This window comes from Bos mutus, chromosome 8 (assembly GCF_027580195.1).
Source record: "Bos mutus isolate GX-2022 chromosome 8, NWIPB_WYAK_1.1, whole genome shotgun sequence".
NCBI classification, from domain to species: Eukaryota; Metazoa; Chordata; class Mammalia; order Artiodactyla; family Bovidae; genus Bos; species Bos mutus.
Window position 1 is genome coordinate 73,339,289 of NC_091624.1, and position 22,589 is coordinate 73,361,877.

A 22,589-nucleotide genomic window follows, 5' to 3' on the forward strand; every position below is an offset into this window, starting at 1 on the left:
TCTCACTTGGTATTCATTCCACACATTTACATTCAGGTGGTTTGAAAGCTATCTGAAAAGTATCATCAGAGGATTTGGGAGCATGAGAAAGCAAAACTAACAAACCCCCACTTCTACGTTTTCTGACCACACCAAACCTACAATATGCACCATTTCTTTGGCTTAAGAGTAGAAAAAGTGTTGGCCACTCAGTCGTGTCCGAGTCTGCGACCCCATGGACTGTAGACCGCCAGGCTCTTCTGTCCATGGAATCTTCCAGGCAAGAATACTGGAGTGGGTTGCCATTTCCTTCTCCAGGGGATCTTCCCGGCTCAGGGGTTGAACTCAGATCTCTTGCATTTCAGGCGGATTCTTTACAGTCTGAGAAACCAGGGAAGCTCTTCAATACTATTTTGTAAGATCTAGCATGGTTAAACTCATCACATATTTATATATAAAATGAAGAAGGAAATTAAAAAAAAAAAAAAACTTTTTCCTTACAAAATAGGATGAGAGAATTATGGTACAACCAGCCAAAATAGAGGCCAGCACAACGTCAGGTGGAATTTCTGAACCACTCCTGCCAAGGATAGGGGTAAACATCTCAAATACGGCCCAGATGAGGTACAGTGCATACAGATATGGAATAAACATCCCCAAAAGGTAAAAGGCAATATATTTTCCTCCAGCACCTAGAGAAAAAGAGAAAGAAAACATACATCTCTGAAATTCTCCAGTGAGATAATAGCTTTTTATAGCAACAGTGTATCTTTACACCTAACAAAAATTAGGTTAGCAATAACTTGGCCTTTTGGTACATGTTATAAACAGAGATAAAACACTTTGAGAGGGTAAAATACAAATAAGAAAACAAAAAATGTAATATATTACCATGTGTTCATTTATGTAAGAATGATGGGTATAAGATAAACATCTGTGTGATCTTAAAACAGCAACAATTTTGAAAGCCTACCCAATAAAATCAAATAAGGAGACAAGTTTCTGGAAGCCTTAATGTATTTTAAGGCATTTCCCGTTTGTATTGCAACCAAAAAGACCCTACCATGCTGCTTCAAGTCCTTTTGCACGCAAAGCTTTGTGAGCAACGGGAATGCCACCCAGACAGCACTAATAAATGCAGAGCAGAGCCCTCGGTAAGTGAGAGCTGTAAGGAACCCACAGTGAACAAACAACGAGACATCAAAAAATACTTCTCCCAGATACTGGCCACTGGCATTCTGAAAGAAAAAAAATACAGACAACTCATCAAGATCTTCTACTGCAGTATAATTTCCACTGCTCAGAAAAGCTACATTTTGTCTTGAGCAGGGTCTATCCTTTAAACTATGAAGTAAACACTGACAAAGCTACCTCCTCTCAGGAAGCAATAAGTTCAAATTGCTGCACAGGAAAGGAGAATTTAACAAGTTAGGGTAAAAACATCGTTACTTATATATAAGCTTTCCCTCCACTGGGCTGAGAGACCTTTGGAAATGTTCTAAAGTAGAAGAAAGGACTTCCCTTAAAACATTCACTACTATAAGCTCTTATTCATGAAATTTTCAAAGAATGTCAAGCAAACCAGAGAAACAACCCATATGAAGAACAGTATAAGCTGTTGCAGTGCCTCCAACAGCATGCCTCAAGAACTGCAGGACCTTTAGAGCACAGGGCCATGGGGGGTTTGATCAACACTTTTTGAGCTTTGAAGTCTGAAAGTCTGAGGATTCCTGTACAGCACCTTGAGTTCTACAGAAGAAGGTTGCCTTTTGAACTTTATACATTTTAACTTCTGTACCAGTGATTCTATTACTGTAAACATGAAAGTTATAATTTCAGTGCAGAAACATCAAAACAGAAATAGGTATGTTTAAGCTTTTCTCTCCTCTGCCTTCTCATTTCTGTACAGTCCAGGGCATGTTTGTTAAAAGGGCCCCTACTTCAAAAATGCAAAAGAGTTTCAGTCACACATGTTTCAAAACAAACTAAAGGTCACTTGACAAACTTCCTTGGACAATGAAAGATAGGCTATTGTTGGTAAAATGTTAGATGTTCAACACTATTAATCAAGAGTCATGGTCTCTGAAAAGAATAAAATAGTTCTCAGGATTCAATTTGAAGCCAGATTCCACTCAGATATTTAAAAACAAAGATATCAACAATGAAGACTATATAATAAGATGTTTTACACTGTTCCCACTTTATACCAAGTTCAAACATCCCTCAAATCTAGCTCCCCTCTCCCTACCTCTATCACCCTTTCCCCCTTCCAGTCCATTGGTAATGTATACTGTTACCAGAGTGTTCCTGCTGAATCACAAATCTTCTCATTCAATATCCTGCCTAGAAAGTTTAAACTGTGGCCCCAGTGATTTTTAGGGTTATGCTCTAACTATCAACCTTATCTTCACCACACTGAACTTCTTATTGCCTGTGACCCAAATACATCTTGTACATTCTAACCTTTGCCCATCAACCAGTTCCCTGGTACATTTCTACTCAGGCCACAAAAAACGCAGTTCAAATGTCACCACCTTCATGAAGTCTTCCTGACTTCCACAAAGTTAATCTCTCCTGGCCCTACAATCCTACAGCACTGCGAAGCTATCACTATTTCACTTTATCCCAGTGCATTGGAGTCACTGGTTTCCCCATCATTTCATCCCCCAGTGAGACTGTGACCTTCTCAAAGAAAAGACTAGGCCTGAGGATGGGAACCCACTGGGTACTCAAAGACAATATGAGACAAAAATGAAAATATTACTCTTTCTACTGTGCCTTCAGCCCAAAGTTTCATAATTGGACAACTGAAATTAGAATTTTACTAAGCATTCCTGTCTTACCCTCTACTGTACCCCAATGCCATATCAACCAGAGTGTCAGCCACACTCTGGTTACATCCCACTGCAGCAAGAATAAACACTTGAAATTGAGCCGCATCATGTAGTTCTTTTGGAAACTGAAGTCATGAAGATATAAGTATTGGCTCAACCATAAACAGATGGCTAACCTCAATGAATCTTTCTTGAGTAGGGCCTGCCACACAGAAGGGCTCCTTACACCATATCCCAACATGAACTGAACTGAGACCAAGCTTCAGGTACTGAAGACATGCTAGTGAAAGTATGCTGTTTACAGTCTTCCGTGTCCCCAGTCTAATCCCCAGCAGGACAAACTGAAATAAACAGGTGTGCACGTGCCATACTGAAAATGAGGGAAGAAAGAAAGATTTTCCCTTTTATTATCTTAGAAAATCAGAATGTGTGTGGCTTGCTCTCTCACTAATTATTCAATTTTTAGTCCTGCTCTCTCATAAACCTAATATTAACTTTGTTTTTACCAAACAAATGTATACAGTTGAAACCATGACTACGGCTATTTCTCTAAGACAGCATGTAATATTTTGGAACTCTATCTCCCCTCCCTTTCTCTCCTCAGCAATGTGTCACTAACCCCCAGACCACCTAGCATGCTGACAGAATCTGTATCAACAACACACAGCTTTAAAAAAAAAACAGTAAAGGAGACTGAACAAGTTCAGTGCAGCTTTAGATACAGTGCTCATCCAGGCAGAAAACAGTGTGTCAGTTCTGTGCCAGAGACTGCCTAAGCACAGGGGACAGTGAACAGAATCATCCCTGCCCTCAAGGAGCTGACAGTCCACCAGAGAACAGGGCTATTCAAATAAAAATAACCGGTGGTCCCAGGGAAGGCTGGCAGATTAAAGAGCATGATCATAAAAACTGCCACTGTCAGCAGAGGCAGAAGGCTATGCTAACACGCCTTGCTGTCACCAACACCCCAAACACTGTTTGCCAGCCGTGTAAACTCACTGAATAAGTCTGCAACCCTCAGAATAAGAAGTTTTCCAGAAAGTCAACATGGTTCTGGGAGTCGATTTTCCATAACCATGCCAAACAATTTTTGGTGTCACAAAAGGCCAAACATAAGGAACCCCACCTGAGTTTGACTTCAATCCTTGAAGGTGGCAGAAAGAAATTAATAAAAAAGCCCAACACTTACCACATAATAAAATCTTTTTGCAAGGGTATGTATGAATATTATTTTGGCTACAGCTGCAGTTCCATACAGACAAACGGAGACATAGAAGTGGTTATACCATGAGAGGGACTGTCCAATAAGTGAGATGAACACTGCTATAATGAGAACTGTAACCAAGCTGGTAAACCAGCTTATCAGAGTGATGCCAAGTCCACAGAAGAAGTCCTTTGTGTAGGTAGCAGCTGATGGAGAGAAAACAAGAGTAGTGATCACTGTCTTTATCAAATCAATTTCACCACCAGTTAGTAGAATTAAAGGAGCAAACATTAAAACAAAATTTACCACTATAATTGAAAATATTAAAATTTCCTAGGGGTAAGGTTTGTTAAACATTACAACAAACAAGGAAAGTATCAGTGAATAAAATTCAAGTATGAACATTTGCTGAGAGTCTGTGGGTACAAAGGTCCCAAAGAGGTAAGTCTTCAGGAAAAGTTCAGCTATATTCCTGACTAGGAAAGGGAGTCATCTTGATTTTTATCACCTCTGGAATGCTTTGTGTATTGAAATAACAGCAAAAATGGAAGGCAGAGTTACATATAAAGTCTTACCAAAAGAAACTTAACACAGTAAGAGAAGCAGCATGAGAAAATAACCAGTGATTAAGGAATATTTAAATCGCTGCTAAATATCTGACCTGCTAACAGCACACACTAACTTAAGACTATAAAACAGTTCAAGCAGAAGCAGACCAATTTAACCAGAAACAGTTCATTCATACTCCAGAACAGGGTGCTACTGGTCTGCAATGCGGACAACGCTTTTTAAGGGACTCTTCACTAAAAGTCAATCTTTACAAACCATTTTCTACAAGCTTTTGAAGTACTTCCATGAAGTGCATAAGTACATAAAAATTGCATGCTTCACCAAGACTAAAAGTATAATGAGCATATCACCCTGATACTCATTTAGAAATTTCTTCAATTCAGTTGCTCAGTTGTATCCAACTCTTTGCAAACTGCAGCATGCCAGACTTCCCTGTCCATCACCAACTCCCAGAGCTTGCTCAAACTCATGTCCATTGAGTCAGGGATGCCATCCAACTGTCTGTTGGATGTCGTTCCCTTCTCCTGCCTTCAATCTTTCCCAGCATCAAGGCCTTTTCCACTGAGTCAGTTCTTCACATCAGGTGGTCAAAGTATTGAACTTCCAGCTTCAGCGTCAGTCCTTCCAATGAATATTCAGGACTCATTTCCTTTAGGATTGACTAGTTTGATCTCCTTACAGTCCAAGGGACTCAACAGAAGAATCTTCTCCAATACCACAGTGCAAAAGCATCAGTTCTTCACTGCTCAGCTTTCTTTATGGTCCAACTCTCACATTCATACGTGACTACTGGAAAAATCACAGCTTTGAATAGATGGGCCTTTGTCAGCAAGGGAATGTCTCTTCTTTTAATACGATGTCTAGCTTTGTCATAGCTTTTCTTCCAAGGAAAAAGCATCTTTTAATTTCATGGCTGCAGTCACCATCTGAGTGATTTTGGAGCCCAAGAAAATAAAGTCTGTCACTGATCCATCATTTCCCCATTTATTTGCCATGAAGTGATGGGACCAGATGCCATGATCTTCTTTTTTGAATGTTGAGTTTTAAGCCAGCTTTTTCACTCTCCTCTTTCACTTTCATTAAGAGGCTCTTTAGTTCCTCTTCGCTTTCTGCCATAAGGGTGGTGTCCTCTGCATATATGAGGTTATTGATATTTCTCCCAGCAATCTTGATTCCAGCTTGTGCTTCATCCAGCCCAGCATTTCACATGATATACTCTTCATATAAGTTAAATAAGCAGGGTGACAATATACAGCCTTGATATACTCCTTTCCCAATTTGGAACCAGTCTGTTGGTCCATGTCCAGTTCTAACTGTTGCTTCTTGATGTGCATACAGATTTCTTAGGAGGCAGGTATGGTTGGCAGAGGTATTCCCATCTCTTGAGTTTTTCCACAATTTGTTGTGATCCACACAAAGTCAATAAAGCAGAAGCAGATGTTTTTCTGGAACTCTCTTGCTTTTTCTATCCAACGGATACTTATTGGCAATTTGATCTCTGGTTCCTCTACCTTTTCTAAATCCAGCCTGAACATCTGGAAGTTCTTGGTTCATATACTGTTGAAGCCTCACTTGGAGAATTCTGAGCATTACTTTGCTAGCGTGTGAGATGAGTGCAATTGTACAGCAGTTTGAGTATTCTTTGGCATTGCCTTTCTTTGGGATCGGAATGAAAACTGACCTTTTCCAGTCCTGTGGCCATTGCTGAGTTTTCCAAATTTCCTGGCATACTGAGTGCAGCACTTTCGCAGCATCATCTTTTAGGATTTGAAATAGCTCAACTGGAATTCCATCACTTACACTAGCTTTGTTCATAGTGATGCTTCCTAAAGCCAACTTGACTTCAGTTCCAGGATATCTGGCTCTAGGTGAGTGATCACACCATCATGGTTATCTAGGTCATTAAGATCTTTTTTGTATAATTCTTCTGTGTATTCTTGCCACCTCTTGTTAGGTCCATACCATTTCTGTCCTTTATTGTATTTCTTACAATAGTGTAAATCAAATGTTATTTTTCTTAAGATTTGTAACTTCTTGGAAAGATACAAGAAAAGTGCCAAACAACTTTAGGTAAACTCTATACCCATCCAGTATTGTAGTTTGAGAGGAAAATACTTACTCTTATATTTGGGATGCAGTAATTTCCTTCCCAGGTATAAAACAACAGCCATTACCACCATATAGTTAATTATTGAGCCAACACGAGACGGGTAGGCAATGACAAACAGGCCAAGCACATCAAAGAAGACCATGTTTCCATGTTGATACTTAGAAGAAGAAGCCAACATATCAGATGTAGCTAGATATTTAAGAACTGCTAAAATGTTGTCACCTATTAGTAAAAAGAAATGAAAGGTAACAACGTTGAATAAACCATCCACTGCTGGAGTCAAGGAGTACCTAGAAAGACTATGAACAGAAACAGCTTTCTACCATCCTACTGTTCGCCCCAGTTTTTCTTGCTAAATCTCTCTTATAAGGTCCATGCCCTCTACACTGTTTCTTCTCTGCTTTGAAGCTCCGTGACCTGGTCTTCATCCTTTCTCTTCTAGTTATTATAGCTACTCCCTGATCAACTGTACCCTCGCTGGTGACAAACCCAACAGCTATTTCTCAGTCTCTATTCATTTAATATATACTTAATGTAGCGGACACTGCTCTGACATAGAAATTCAGTGGGGAACCAAGAACCTCAAGAAGCTCTCTGACACCAAACAAGTTATTACACATGCATTAAGAATTAATAAGGACTTCTCTGCTGGTCCAGTGGTTAAGAATCCACCCTGCAACGCAGGACATGCAGGTTCAACCCCTGTTCAGGGAACTAAGGTCACACATGCCATGGGGCAACTCAGTCCTCATGCCTACTCTACTGAGCCCATGCTCTGGAGCCTGTGCCCACAACTGGAGAAGCCTGCATGCCCCAATGAAAGATCCCTGTGTGCCGCAACTAAGACCTGATACAGCCGAATAAATATTTTAAAAAAAAATAATAAGGAACGTCAATAATATCTCAATTAAAAAAAGAAATAGTATGGAGAAAGTGCCCTAAGAACATATCAGGGAGACTAGTGGAGTTGGAGAAATCAACTAGCTAAAGGATGGATAGGAGCTACGACAGGGGAGAGATTTTGTTTAGAGACCCGTGTAGATAAAGGCCCTGAGGAGGGGAAAAATGTCCAGAATGAGGAGCGAGAGTATTTTGCAATGAAGCTGGAGAGCGGGCTGAGTCATTGTCAGGCAGAAGCTGGCACCTCAGAGGCCGTCATAAGTATCTGTTACATCAATCAATGACTGAGTTTGAACTATAATGAAGAATTGTAAGAAGCTTTGAATGGCTGGCATATCTTCCTGATGCTCATTCCGTCCTGGACTTCCTCTTCTTTTCACTGAAGACACCACACTGTCTCACTGTGGGATTTCTTTCATCAGCTCTCCTGCCGCCTTCAAATGCATCTTCCCCTAAGCTCAGGTTTGTTTCACCCTTCCAAACACCATTTCCATTCTCCAGACTTCCGTGGTTTTGACTGTGCCTTTAATTTCCAAACCCAGATACCCAGTTCTGCCACAGTCTCTAATGGCATATCTACATTTTCATCTGGTCAGTTCACAGACACCCTCTGTCTCGTATCTGACAGAGTTCACAGCCTCCTCCCCCTTCTCACTACTGCTCTGGGCGAGAGCCACCTTCCCATGTCCAATTATGGTCAGTGGTGTCATCTCTCCCCAGCCAGCCAGGCTTTACCCTCTGAGGTCTTCTTTGCTGCCATCCATCTGATTCATCCCTGCTATGTAACCTATCAAGTCTTACTGAGTTTTCATTCAAAATGTACCTAGTTTTCCACCCTTGCTTTCATGTCTATCTTTTGCCAGCACTACAGTCTAGGTCTTCGTATTCCACACTAAAATTACTGTTGGAACAGCCCTGACTCTTGGCTGTCTCCCCTTTTCTCCCATACACTCCATACTGCATCACCAGACTGACAGCATTTTAAACCATCATTCATTCACATATGCAGGCCTTTAATGATCTCTTATTCCTATAGCATCCGCTTGCTGACTTTTAAAGCCATCTACAGCTTTCTCTACCTCCATACACCTCTGCCTCATTTCCCTCTATGTCTGAAAAATGCAACCTCCATTCACACTGTAGTCTAACAGTCCTCAGCACAAACAAGCCCTACTCACGTAGAGCTCTTACTCAAACAGACTCTTTCCCACTGTGCCAAATCCCAACTCTTTGGAAGGCTCAGCCTCAGACTCACCTCCCCTGACTACTACTGATGTCACTGGAAAGCATTTTAACTCCCGTCCTGACACCTGTCCTATATAACTGGCTCACCTGTCCTCACCACCCAACCTTGGATCAATGTAACTTTTCCATACCTGGGCAAGTTGCCCAAATGTGTTTGTGCCACCTCCAATGTACAGCTTCCATTTTGGCTACACTCTCAATACTCAGCAATGTTTCCATAACCCTAAGTCAACTCCCTTTCAAATTCCTCATAATGAATAGTCTTAGGTTCCTAACTGCTAAACTAGAGTTCAAGGCTAAAATTCAAAGCCTCATCTAACTCCAAAGCCCCACTTCATTCACACCATACACTGCCTCCTTAATGCACAGGACACAGAGTATCTATAGGCTCACAGGTCATCCATAATATTCCATCTTAATATCAAAAGTCTAAATGAGAGTACCAACCTGCTCTCTGAATGGAATCTGTTAGAATTCTGTCCGCTGTGTCATACTTGGTGTGATAAATGTATCCATTCTCAATAAAAGCTAAGTCTATTCCTAAGACATACAGAAAAAAAAAAACAAAATAAAAGTCATTTTACTTTAAAGATCGACCTCAATTTAAGGCCTCTTTGTTTAATGTATTTAATGTATTAAATTCCTAAAAGACAGCAAAGCAGTAGCATGACTGCTTTGTCACATTCATGGAGGAATGATGAAATTCTCACAGAACCTATAGCTATGGTACATAATTCAATATGTAATGACTGGGGCATTACAAGTCACACAGCAAGGAGTAGGAATACTGGCATGGGAGGTCATCAAAACTTTACCATCTACATCTTGCCAGATGTAGAATTTGGCCAGAGCCAAATTTTAACTTTAAATAAGCTGTACAAGTCCCCAGGGCAGTTGGCAAAGCAAGGTAACGATGAAAAAGACCCCTGAAGGATCTATCACCATCTTTTGCGAATGAAGTGCTAACAGTTCTCCCCTGTTCTTCTGTCACACTGTGGGCCAAGATGACATGTTCTAGAAAAAGGAAGCATTTAAAGTAAATTGGAGTTTAACCGAAAAGGAGACTATCAGGAACTCTCTTTGACTGAGTCAGTATATACAGTTCTCACATAAAAATCTGCTCTTAGAAAATGCTGCTTACCCACAAACTTCCAAAAAGTAAGACTTGTTTTTAATTAATCATTGTCACAGAAAAGTCCATAACAATTGACAATACCTGGAATGTTCCCAAAATCCCTGTAGATCCGGAAGTCAGTATCTGAAGGAATGATTCCACTCTGGAAAACCTCCTGAGCCACCACCGAAGCAAATGGGTGTTTAGCTGCTGAGACATAAGCTTGGACCAACCAAGGATTTTCAGGACCTAAAATAAAATATGACAACAATATGAGGTTAATCTGGAACTTTTTAACATACATAAAGTAGTTACTATGGTGATTTGGGGAGATAGGTCAAGAGTTTTGTTTTTTTAATCCTCTTCTATATTTTCCAACATTTCTTTGATAAATGCATATGATTCTTTTAAATGAAAAATAACCTTGTGGACAACAAAATTGCTTTTAATAATAATGTAACAGCTCTATAAAAAGTTTAAGTTTAAAAATGAAAAACTACTCACAAGCCCATCATCCAAAGATAACTATTATCATTTTTAAGTCTTCGACTTATATATGACTTATAAATGTATGTGTGTACACAGATGTACTGATAGGGTATGTATAATCTTTACATTTCTCTTTCACTTAACGTTGTACTAAACACATTCCTATGTTGCTAGTTATTACAATGATTATTTTAGATATTACAGTGATCATGGTCCAGTGGTTAAGAATCCACCTTTCAATGCAGGAGATGCAGGTTCAATTCCTGGTCAAGGAACTGAGCTCCCACATGCTGCAGGGCAACTGAGCTTGCACACGACAACTAGAGAGCCTGCACGTTGCAGTGAAAAGATGCTGCCTGCCACAACGGAGACCCAAAGCAGCCAAATAATTTTTAAATGATCATTTTAATAACTGTGTAATTACTGAACATATCATAAAGTTCCTTATTATTACACATAACTTGTATCATTATTAACAATTCCACATTAACATCTCCATCATATACAGTTTTCAAATAAAGGAGTTTTTTCTTTCAGATAACAAGATAAATTACATTACTGTCCCCAATTATTCACTGTTCCCTCTCACATAACTTACAATGCCTCCTGTGGAAGCAGCACATACATGAATTGCTTCAGCCAACTGACTGTGAATGGGAGAGACACAGACCCTGAAGAGCCATCACATGGTCCACCTCTCCCATTAACTTTGGCCCTGAGATCGCTATGTCCCTGATGGGGGCTTCTTCAGCCTGGATCCCAGGATGAATAAGACACATGGAACACAATAACCATGGGACCAGAATGTAACATGAGCAACAAATAAACCTTTGCTGTTGTAATCCACTGAGATTCAGGGGTTGTATATTATAACTAAATTTAGCAAAAAGTTATCTGATGTTGACAGATCAAGTAACTCCATTTCAGAGAATCCAAGAATATTAACATTTTCATAACTTTATAACCAGATAATCATTTGCTTTCCTACAGAAAAAAAAAAAAACACATAAATGGTGGAGGACAGAAGGGGTGAAGAAACACTACAGAATCAGATACCTAGGTGACCCAGATACTGGAGTTACCAGGCATGAATTTTAAAATAAATATTAATTATTCAAAAACACAGATAATAGCAAGGGTATCACTAAACAAGCACAAACCATTAACAGAGAATGTGTCAAATAGAAACCCTAGAACTGAAAATAATAACTGCTGTTAAGAATTTTAATACATACAGAGCTTAATACAAAGGTAAAAACATTTTTTGATTGGGCTGTTTATTTTTCTGGAATTGAGCTGCAGGAGTTGCTTGTATATTTTTGAGATTAGTTCTTTGGCAGTTGCTTCATTTGCTATTTTCTCCCATTCTGAAGGCTGTCTTTTCACCTTGCTTATAGTTTCCTTTGTTGTGCAGAAGCTTTTAAGTTTAATTAGGTCCCATTTGTTTATTTTTGCTTTTATTTCCAATATTCTGGGAGGTGGGTCATAGAGGATCCTGCTGTGATGTATGTCGGAGAGTGTTTTGCCTATGTTCTCCTCTAGGAGTTTTATAGTTTCTGGTCTTATGTTTAGATTTTTAATCCATTTTGAGTTTATTTTTGTGTATGGAGTTAGAAAGTGTTCTAGTTTCATTCTTTTACAAGTGGTTGACCAGTTTTCCCAGCACCACTTGTTAAAGAGATTGTCTTTTCTCCATTGTATATTCTTGCCTCCTTTGTCAAAGACAAGGTGTCCATAGGTGCGTGGATTTATCTCTAGGCTTTCTATTTTGTTCCAATGACCCAATCAAAAAATGGGCCAAAGAACTAAACAGACATTTCTCCAAAGAAGACATACAGCTGGCTAACAAACACATGAAAAGATGCTCAACATCACTCATTATCAGAGAAATGCAAATCAAAACCACAATGAGGTACCATTTCATGCCAGTCAGAATGGCTGTGATCCAAAAGTCTACAAGCAATAAATGCTGGAGAGGATGTGGAGAAAAGGGAACTCTCTTACACTGTTGGTGGGAATGCAAACTAGTACAGCCACTATGGAGAACAGTGTGGAGATTCCTTAAAAAACTGGAAATAGAACTGCCTTATGACCCAGCAATCCCACTACTGGGCATACACACCGAGGAAACCAGAACTGAAAGAGACACGTGTACCCCAATGTTCATCGCAGCACTGTTTATAAAAGCCAGGACATGGAAGCAACCTAGATGTCCATCAGCAGATGAATGGATAAGAAAGCTGTGGTACATATACACAATGGAGTATTACTCAGCCATTAAAAAGAATACATTTGAATCAGTTCTAATGAGGTGGATGAAACTGGAGCCTATTATACAGAGTGAAGTAAGCCAGAAAGAAAAACACCAATACAGTATACTAATGCATATATATGGAATTTAGAAAGATGGTAACGATAACCCTGTATGTGAGACAGCAAAGAGACACTGATGTATAGAACAGTCTTATGGACTCTGTGGGAGAGGGAGAGGGTGGGATGATTTGGGAGAATGGCATTGAAACATGTATAATATCATATGTGAAATGAATCGCCAGTCCAGGTTCGATGCAGGATACAAGATGCTCAGGGCTGGTGCACTGGGATGACCCAGAGGGATGGTACGGGGAGGAGGGAGGGAGGGGGTTCAGGATGGGGAACACGTGTACACCTGTGGTGGATTCATGTTGATGTATGGCAAAACCAATACAATATTGTAAAGTAATTGGCCTCCAAGTAAAATAAATAAATTTATATTAAAAATAAATAAATAAAAGTTGGAGATAACAGGAAAAAAAAAAAGAAACAAAGGTAAAAACAGCAGAAGAAAAATGATAGATCCAGAGAATTAAAGCACAAAAGGAAACAGGGATAGAAAACTCAAAAATGCTTATAAGACATATGGGATAGGGTATAAAGGTCTAACATGAGTAACTGGAATCCCAGAGGAAGGGGAGGATGGGAACAGAAGCAATGTTTAAAAGAAGTTAAGGCCAATAACTTCTGAAAACTTACAGGAACCACCACCAAGCTATGAATTCAAAAGGCCCTAGAAAGCCAAAACAAGATAAACATAAAGAAAAACATACTCAGCATCAGGCTCTTTGCTTTTGAATACCATTATCCACCAAAAGAACCAGTTCTCCCTAGAGATATGCCCAATTCCAAATCTGAGGCTAGGAAAATACTCAAAAGTGGGAACATCTTGTGCCAGAAAGGAAGTGCTCAAACACGTCAGAGACGTGTCAAAGGACAGGCACCAGCTGAAGGGGCTGCCATTGGCCTGAACTGGATCAAGTCATGCATTAAAATGGTTATAACATAATATAAAATCCATAAAATAAAACACATGAAAAACACTGAAATAAACACACACACACAAGGGAGAAGTCTTACAAGGAGCTGAGAGAAGAAGAGAAGTGAAAGGCAAAGAAGAAAAGGAAAGATATACCCAACTGAATGCAGAATTCCAGAGAATAGCAAGGAGAAATGAAAAAACCTTAAGTGAACAGTGCAAAGAAATAGAGGAAAACAACAGAACGGGGAAGACTACAGATCCCGTAAAGAAAACTGGAGATGCCAAGGGAACATTTCATGCAAAGATGGGCATGATAAAGGACAGAAATAGCAAGGACCTAACAGAAGCAGAGATGTGGCAAGAATAAACAGAAGAACTACATGAAAAAAGTCTTAATGACACAGATAAACACAGTGGTGTGGTTACTCACATAGAGCAAAACATCCTGGAGTATGAAGTCAAGTGGGCCTTAGAAAGCATTACTACAAATAAAGCTACTGGAGGTGGTGAATTCCAACTGAGCTAATTAAAATCCTAAAAGATGATGCTGTTAACGTGCTGCACTCACCAAGTTAGCAAATTTGGAAAACTCAGCAGTGGCCACAGGACTGGCAAAGGTCAGTTTTCATTCCAATTCCAAGAAGAGCAATGCCAAAGAATGTTCAAACTACCACACAATTGCACTCATTTCATATGCTAGCAAAGTAATGCTCAAAATCCTTCAAGCTGGGTTTCAACAGTACATGAACTGAGAACTTCTAGATATACAAGCTGGATTTAGAAAAGGTTGAGGAGCCAGAGATCAAATTGCAACATCCAGCAGATCATAGAAAAAGCAAGGGAATACTAAAAGATATCTACTTCTACTTCATTCACTACGCCAAAGCCTTTGACTGTGTGGATCACAATAAACTGGAAAAATTCAAGAGATGGGAATACCAGAACACGTTACCTGTCACCTGTGAAACCTGTATGAAGGACAAGAAGCAACAGTCAGAACTGGACATGGAACAATGGACTGGTTCAAACTTGAGAACAGAGTATGTCAAAGCTATATATTGTCGCCCTGTTTATTTAACTTATATGCAGAGAATATGAGAAATGGTGGGCTGGATGAATCACAAGCTGGAATCAAAACTTCTGGGAGAAATATTAACAACCTCAGATATGCAGAAGATACCACTCTAATGGCAGAAAACAAAGAGAAACTAAAGAGCCTCTTAATGAGGATGAAAAAGGAGAGTGAAAAAGCTGGCTTCAAACTAAACATTCAAACAACAAAGATCATGGCATCTGGTCCTATCACTTCATGGCAAATAGATGGGGGACAAAGTGAAAACAGTGGCAGATTTTATTTTCTTGGGACCCAAAATCAGTGTGGACAGTGACTGCAGCCAGGAAATTAAAAAGACGCTTGCTCCTTGGAAGAAGAGCCATGGCAAACCCAGACAGTGTATTAAAAAGGAACATCACTTTGCCAACAAAGGTCCATAAAGTCAAAGCTATGCTTTCCCCAGTAGTCATATATGATGTGAAAGTTGGACCATAAAGAAGGCTGAGCACGGAAGAATTGATACATTCAATTGTGGAGCTAGAGAAGACTCTTCAGAGTCCCTTGGACAGCATGGAGATCAAACCAATCAATCCTAAAGGAAATCAACCCAGAATATTCACTAGAAGGATTGATGCTGAAGCTGAAGCTCCAATACTTTGGCCACCTGATGCAAAAAGCTGACTCACTGAAAAAGACTCTAATGTTGGGAAAGATTGAAGGCAGGAGGAGAAGAGGAAGACAGAGGATGAGATGATTAGATGGCATCACTGACTCGATGGACATGAGTTTGAGCAAGTTCTGGGAGTTGGTAACAGACAGGGAAGCCTGGCATGCTGCAGTCCATGAGGTCGCAAAGAGTCGGACACGACTGAGCGACTGAACTGGACTGGACTGTAGCCAGTCAACTGCTAATAAATTATTATTTGCTGTTTATTTTCTATGTATTTTAGACTATGGAAATGATGTTAGACAAAAAAAGCGAATTTGAGCAGTTTTCTTATTCGACTTCAAATGGGTCATAAAGCAGCAGAGACAACTCACAACATCAACAACACATCTGGCTCAGGAACTGCCAATGAGCGTACAGTACAGTGGTAGTCAAGAAGTTTTGCAAAGGAGACAAGAGCCTTGAAAGTAAGAAGCACAGTGGCTGGCCATCAGAAGTTGACAAAAACCATCTGAGAAGATCATTGAAACTGATCCTCTTATAACTACACAAGAAGTTGCCTGAGAACTCAATGTCAACCATTCTACAGTCATTTGGCATTTGAAGCAAATTGGAAAGGTGAAAAATGTCAGTAATTGGGTGCCTCATGAGTTGACCGCATCTATTTCTGCTTTATTGACTATGCCAAAGCCTTTGACCGCGTGGATCACCACAAACTGTGGAAAATTCTTAAAGAGATGGGAATACAAGACCACCTGACCTGCCTTCTGATAAATCTGTATGCAGATCAGGAAGCAACAGTTAGAACTGGACATGGAACAACAGACTGGTTCCAAACAGGGAAAGGAGTATGTCAAGGTTGTATATTGTCACCCTGCTTATTTAATTTCTATCCAGAGTACATCATGAGAAACGCTGGGCTGGATGAAGCACAATCTAGAATCAGGATTGCCAGGAGAAATATCAATAACCTCGGATATGCAGATGACACCACCCTTATGGCAGAAAGTGAAGAAGAAATAAAAAGCCTCTTGATGAAAGTGAAAGAGGAGAGTGAAAAAGCTTAAAGTGTTGGCTTAAAGCTCAACATTCAGAAAACTAAGATCATGCATCTGGTCCCATCACTTCATGGCAAATAGATGGGAAAACGATGGAAACAGTGAGAGAGTTTACTTTGGGGGGCTCCAAAATCACTGCAGATGGTGACTGCAGCCATGAAATTAAAAGACGCTTGCTCCTTGGAAGAAAAGTTATGACCAACCTAGACGACATATTAAAAAGCAGAGACATTACTTTACCAACAAAGGTCCATCTAGTCAAAGCTATGGTTTTTCCAGTAGTCATGTATGGATGTGAGAGTTGGACTATAAAGAAAGCTGAGCACCGAAGAATTGATGCTTTTGAACTGTGGTGTTGGAGAAGACTCTTGAAGAGTCCCTTGGACTCCAAGGAGATCCAACCAGTCCATCCTAAAGGAAATCAATCCTGAATATTCATTGGAAGGACTGATGGTAAGCTGACACTCCAATACTTTGGCTACCTAATGCGAATACCCGACTCATTGGAAAAGACCCTGATGTTGGGAAAGATTGAAGGCAGGAAAAGAAGGGGATGAAAGAGGATGAGATGGTTGGATGGCATCACAGACTCATTGGACATGAGTCTGAGTAAACTCTGGAAGTTGGTTCTGGACAGGGAGGCCTGGCATGCTACAGTCCATGGGGTCACAAAGAGTCGGACATGACTGAGAGACTGAACTGAACTGCTGCTACTGCTGCTCCTAAGTCACTTCAGTCATGTCCGACTCTGTGCGACCCCATAGACGGCAGCCCACCAGGCTCCCCCGTCCCTGGGATTCTCCAGGCAAGAATCCTGGAGTGGGTTGCCATTTCCTTCTCCAATGCATGAAAGTGAAAAGTCAAAATGAAGTCGCTCAGTGGTGTCCAACTCCTAGCGACCCCATGGACTGCAGCCTACCAGGCTCCTCCATCCATGGATTTTCCAGGCAAGAGTACTGGAGTGGGGTGCCACTGCCTTCTCTGAACTGAACTGAGTTGACTACAAATCAAAAACATCATTTTGAAATGTTGTCTTCTCTTATTCTATACAACAACAACGAACAATTTCTCAATCAGATTGTGACATGCAACAAAAAGTGGATTTTATACTACCAGAGACAACCAGCTCAGTGACTGGACCAAAATGAAGCTCTGAAGCACATCCCAAAGCCAAAGTTGCATCAAAAATAGGTCATGGTCACTGTTTGGTGGTCTGCTGCCTCTCTGATCTACTACAGTTTTCTGAATCCTAGCAAAACCATTACCTCGGAGAAGTATGCTCAGCAAATTGATGAGATACACCAAAAACTGCAATGTCTGCAGCTGGCACTGTTCAACAGAACAGGCCCAATTCTTCTCCACCACATCACCTGTCCACTCATTGCACAACCAACACTTCAAAAGTTGAACAAATTGGGTTACGAACTTTTGTCTCATTTGCCATATTCACCTGACCTCTTACCAACCGACTACCACTTCTTCAAGCATCTCAACAACTTTTTGCAGGGAAAATGCTTCCACAACCAGGAGACACAGAAAATGCTTTCCAAGAGTTTGTTGAATTTGAAAGAGCAGATTTTTATGCTATAGGAATAAACTTATTTCCTACTGGCAAAAACGTACTGTGATGGTTCCTATTTTTATTTCCTGTTGGCAAAAATGTATTGACTGTGATGGTTCCTGTTTTATTAATAAAGATGTGTTTTAGCCTAATTATACTGATTTAAAATTCAGGGTCCGAAACCACAGTTACTTCTGCACCAACCTAGTATTTGAGAAAAGGCAGGTGGAAAACTTCTGGGAGCATGTGGCCAGAGTCTATCCTCTTTCACATATTGAAGTTAGATGTGTATTGACTTTATAATAATTATGTTCACACAATTTTTTACTTGTATGTTATGTAATGATTATTATACATCAAAATATCTCTGCTGTTTGATCCTGAATTGGAACTCAGATTAAAAACAGCTAAAATGTTATCAAAACAAGAGAAATCTGAATATGCAGTTTATTCACTGACAGTTTTATATTAATATCATACTTTCTGAATATGATAAATGTACTGTTATTGAAGGAACATAAACCCTGTTCTTTATATACTGAGATGATTACACTGAGATTTTCAACTGAGGTGGTAATGTGATGAACTACACAGAGTGACTTTTAAATATTAAGCCATCTTCATATACCATTAGTAAAAATTCGGGATATATAATCATTCCACAAAACCAGATGTATTTCTATACACCAGTGAGCTATCAGAAAAAGAAATTTAGAGAACAATCCCATTTCCAATTGTATTAAAAAGAATAAAATACCAAGGAACAAATTAACCAAGGAGGTGAATGACACATACACTGAAAACTTTAAGACACTGATGAGAGAAACTGAAAATAACACAAATAAATGGAATAAATTGTGTGCTCATAAATTAACTAAATGCAGAGTTCCAGAGAACAGCAAAGAGAGACAAGAAGGCCTTCTTCAATGAATACAAAGAAATAGAGGAAAACAACAGTAAGGGCAAGACTAGAGACCTCATCAAGAAAATTGGAAATATCAAAGTAACATTTCTTCCAAAGATGGACACAATAAAGGACAGAAACTGTAAAGACCTAATAGAAGCAGAAGAGATTGAAAATATCCAGAAAGAATACACAGAACTGTACAAAAAAGATCTTAATGACCCAGATAACCTCATTGGTGTAGTCTGTCATTCAGAGCCAGACATTCTGGAGTGTGAAGTCAAGTGGGACATAGGAGGCACTGGTGTCAATAAAGGTTGGAGGAGACGAAATTCCAGCAGAGATATTTAAAATCCTAAAAGATGATGCTATTAAAGTGCTGCACTCAATATGTCAACAAATTTGGAAAACGCAGCAGTGGCCACAGGAGTAGAAAAGGTCGATCCTCATCCCAATTCCCAAGAAGAGCAACACTAAAGAATGTTCAAACCACTGGACAACTGCACTCATCTCCCATGCTAGTAAGGTTATGCTCAAAATCCTCCAAGCTAGGCTTCAGCATTACATGAACCAAGAACTTCCAGATGTTCAAGCTGGGTTTAGAAAAGGCAGAGGAACCAGAGATCAAATTGCCAATATTTGATGGATCATAGAGAAAGCAAGGGAATTCCTTAAAACCATCTGCTGCTGCTGCTGCTAAGTCACTTCAGTCGTGTCTGACTCTGTGCGACCCCACAGACGGCAGCCCACCAGGCTTCCCCGTCCCTGGGATTCTCTAGGCAAGAACACTGGAGTGGGTTGCCATTTCCTTCTCCAATGCATGAAAGTGAAAAGTGAAAGTGATGTCGCTCAGTCATGTCCGACTCTAGCGACCCCATGGACTGCAGCCTACCAGGCTCCTCCATCCATGGGATTTTCTAGGCTAAAGTACTAGAGTGGGGTGCCACTGCCTTCTCCAATAAAACCATCTACTTCTGCTTTATTGACTACACTAAAACCTTTGACCATGTGGATCATAACAAACTGGAAAATTCTTAAAGAGATAGGAATACCAGACCATCTTACCTGTTTCCTGAGAAACCTGTATGCAGGTCAAGAATCAAAGTTAGGGGCCCAAGTCCTTCTGATCGAGGCCCAAAAAAAAAAAAAAAAAGAAGAATCAAAGTTAGAACCTTATACCGAACAATGGAGTGGTTCAGGGTTGAGAAAGAGTATGTCAAGGCTGTTTACTGTCACCCTATTTAAGTTATATGCAGAGCACATCATGCAAAATGCCAGGCTGGATGAGTTACAAGCTGGAATCAAGACTGGCAGGAGAAATATCAACAACCTCAGATATGTAGATGATACCACTTTAATGGCACAAAGCAAAGAGGAACAAAAGAGTCTCTTAACGAGGGTGAACGAGGAGAGTGAAAAAGCTGACTTAAAACTCTATTAAAAAAAACTAAGATCATGGCATCTGGTCCCATCACTTCATGGCAAATAAAGGGGAAAAGGTGGAAGCAGCGACATATTTCCTCTCCTTGGAATCTAAAATCACTGCAGATGGTGACTGCAGCAATGAAATTATAAGAAAATTGCTTCTTGGCCGGAAAGCTATGACAAACGTATACAATATGTTAAAAAGCAAAGACATCACTTCACCAACAAGGGTCCTTATAGGCAAGGCTACAGTCTTTCCAGTAGTCAAGTACAACTGTGAGAACCAAACAATAAAGAAGGCAGAGCACAGAAAAATAGATGCTTTCGAACTGTGGTAATGGAGAAGACTCTTGAGAGTTCCTTGGAAAGCAAGGAGATCAAACCAGTCACTCTTAAAGGAAATCAACCCTGAATACTCTTTGGAAGGACTGATGCTAAAGCTGAAGCTCCAATACTTTGGCCACCTGATGCAAACAGCCAACTCATTGGAAAAGTCCCTGATACTGGGAAAGACTGAAAGCAGAAAGAGAAGATGGCAACAGAAGATGAGATGGGTTGGATGCCATCACTGATTCACTGGACATGAACTTAGGCAAATTCTGGGAGATAAGGAGGGACAGGGAAGACTGGTGTGCTGCAGTCCATGGGGTCCCAAAGAGTCAGACACAACTTTGCAACTGAACAACACAGATTAGAAATATTAATATTGGTAAATATCCATGCTAGACTAGGTAATCTATAGATTCAATGCTGCTGCTGCTGCTGCTGCTGCTAAATCACTTTAGTCATGTCCGACTCTGTGCGACCCCATAGACGGCAGCCCACCAGGCAGGGAATCCCCCGTCCCTGGGATTCTCCAGGCAAGAACACTGGAGTGGGTTGCCATTTCCTTCTCCAATGCATGAAAGTGAAAAGTGAAAGTGAAGTTGCTCAGTCGTGTCCGACCCTCAGCGACTCCATGGACTGCAGCCTTCCAGGCTCCTCCATCCATGGGATTTTCCAGGCAAGACTACTGGAGTGGGGTGCCATTGCCTTCTCCATAGATTCAATGCAATCCCTATCAAAATGCCAATGGCATTTCTCACAGAAATAAAACAATCCTAAAATTTGTATGGAACCATAAAAAACCCCAAATAGCCAAAGCAACTTTAAGCAAGAAGAATAAAGCTGGAGACATCACACTTCTTGATTGCAAACTGTATGACAAAGCTCTTCTCATGAAAACAGTATGATATTGGCATAAAAACAGAAACACAGATCAGTGAAACAGAACAGAGAATTCAGAAGTAACTCCATACATATATGGTCAATTAATTTACAACAAGGAGCCAAGAATATACAGTGGGTAAGGAACAGTGTTTGAAACAAATGGTATTGGGAAAACTGGACTGCCACACACAGAATAATGGAAATGAACAACTGTATTATACTATACACAAAGTTAACTCAAAATGGGTTAAAGATTGAATACATAAAACTGAAATCATACAATTCTAAGGAGAAAACATAGGTAGTGAGCTCCTTGACATTGGTCTTGGTGATGATGTTTTGGATTTCACAAAAGCAAAAAATAAACAAGCAGGGCTACATCAAACTAAAAAGCCTCAGCGCAGCAAAGAAAATCATCAACAAAATGAAAAGGCAGTGTACTGAATGAGAGAAAATATTTGTAAACCATATATATGATAAAGGGTTAATATCTAAAATATAAAGAATTCATACAAATTAAGAGCAAAATAAAAAATCCCAAACAATCTGATTAAAAAATGGGCACAGGACTTGAATAGACACTTGTCTAACGATGGTAAACAGATGCCTAAGATGTACTTCAGTGGTGCTCAACATCTCTAATCATCAGGTATACACAGATCAAAATCACAGTGACATATCACTTCATACCTGTCAGCACAGCTGTTATCACAAAGATAAGAAATAAGTGTTTGTAAGGATGTGGAGAAATGGGAATCCTGTGCATTGTTGGTGGGAAAGTAAATTGGTGCTTCCACTAGGGAAAACAGTATAGAAGTTTCTCAAAAAATTAAAAACTATATGATTCTACTTCTGGGCGTTTATCCAAAAAACAAAAAACAAAAACAAACTCAAAAAGATATCTGCACCCCCATATGCACTGGAGCATTATTTACAATAGCCAAGACATGGAAACAACCTGCATCCATCAA

General features: G+C 39.9%; 1 protein-coding gene across 2 annotated transcripts in view; it reads right to left on the reverse strand.

Moving 5' to 3' along the window:
* Window positions 1-22,589, reverse strand: part of ERMP1 (endoplasmic reticulum metallopeptidase 1) — a 58,550-nt gene that overhangs the window by 21,923 nt on the left and 14,038 nt on the right. The window contains exons 5-10 of one of the 2 annotated variants that reach the window (XM_070375856.1): window positions 10,059-10,205; window positions 9,290-9,382; window positions 6,707-6,919; window positions 4,003-4,223; window positions 1,043-1,217; window positions 481-671 (exon numbers count right to left, since the gene is read on the reverse strand). In XM_070375856.1, the coding sequence (XP_070231957.1) occupies window positions 481-671; window positions 1,043-1,217; window positions 4,003-4,223; window positions 6,707-6,919; window positions 9,290-9,382; window positions 10,059-10,205 (1,040 nt within the window). The remainder of the gene's footprint in view (window positions 1-480; window positions 672-1,042; window positions 1,218-4,002; window positions 4,224-6,706; window positions 6,920-9,289; window positions 9,383-10,058; window positions 10,206-22,589) is intronic. The other variant, XM_070375857.1, reaches the window with a different exon arrangement.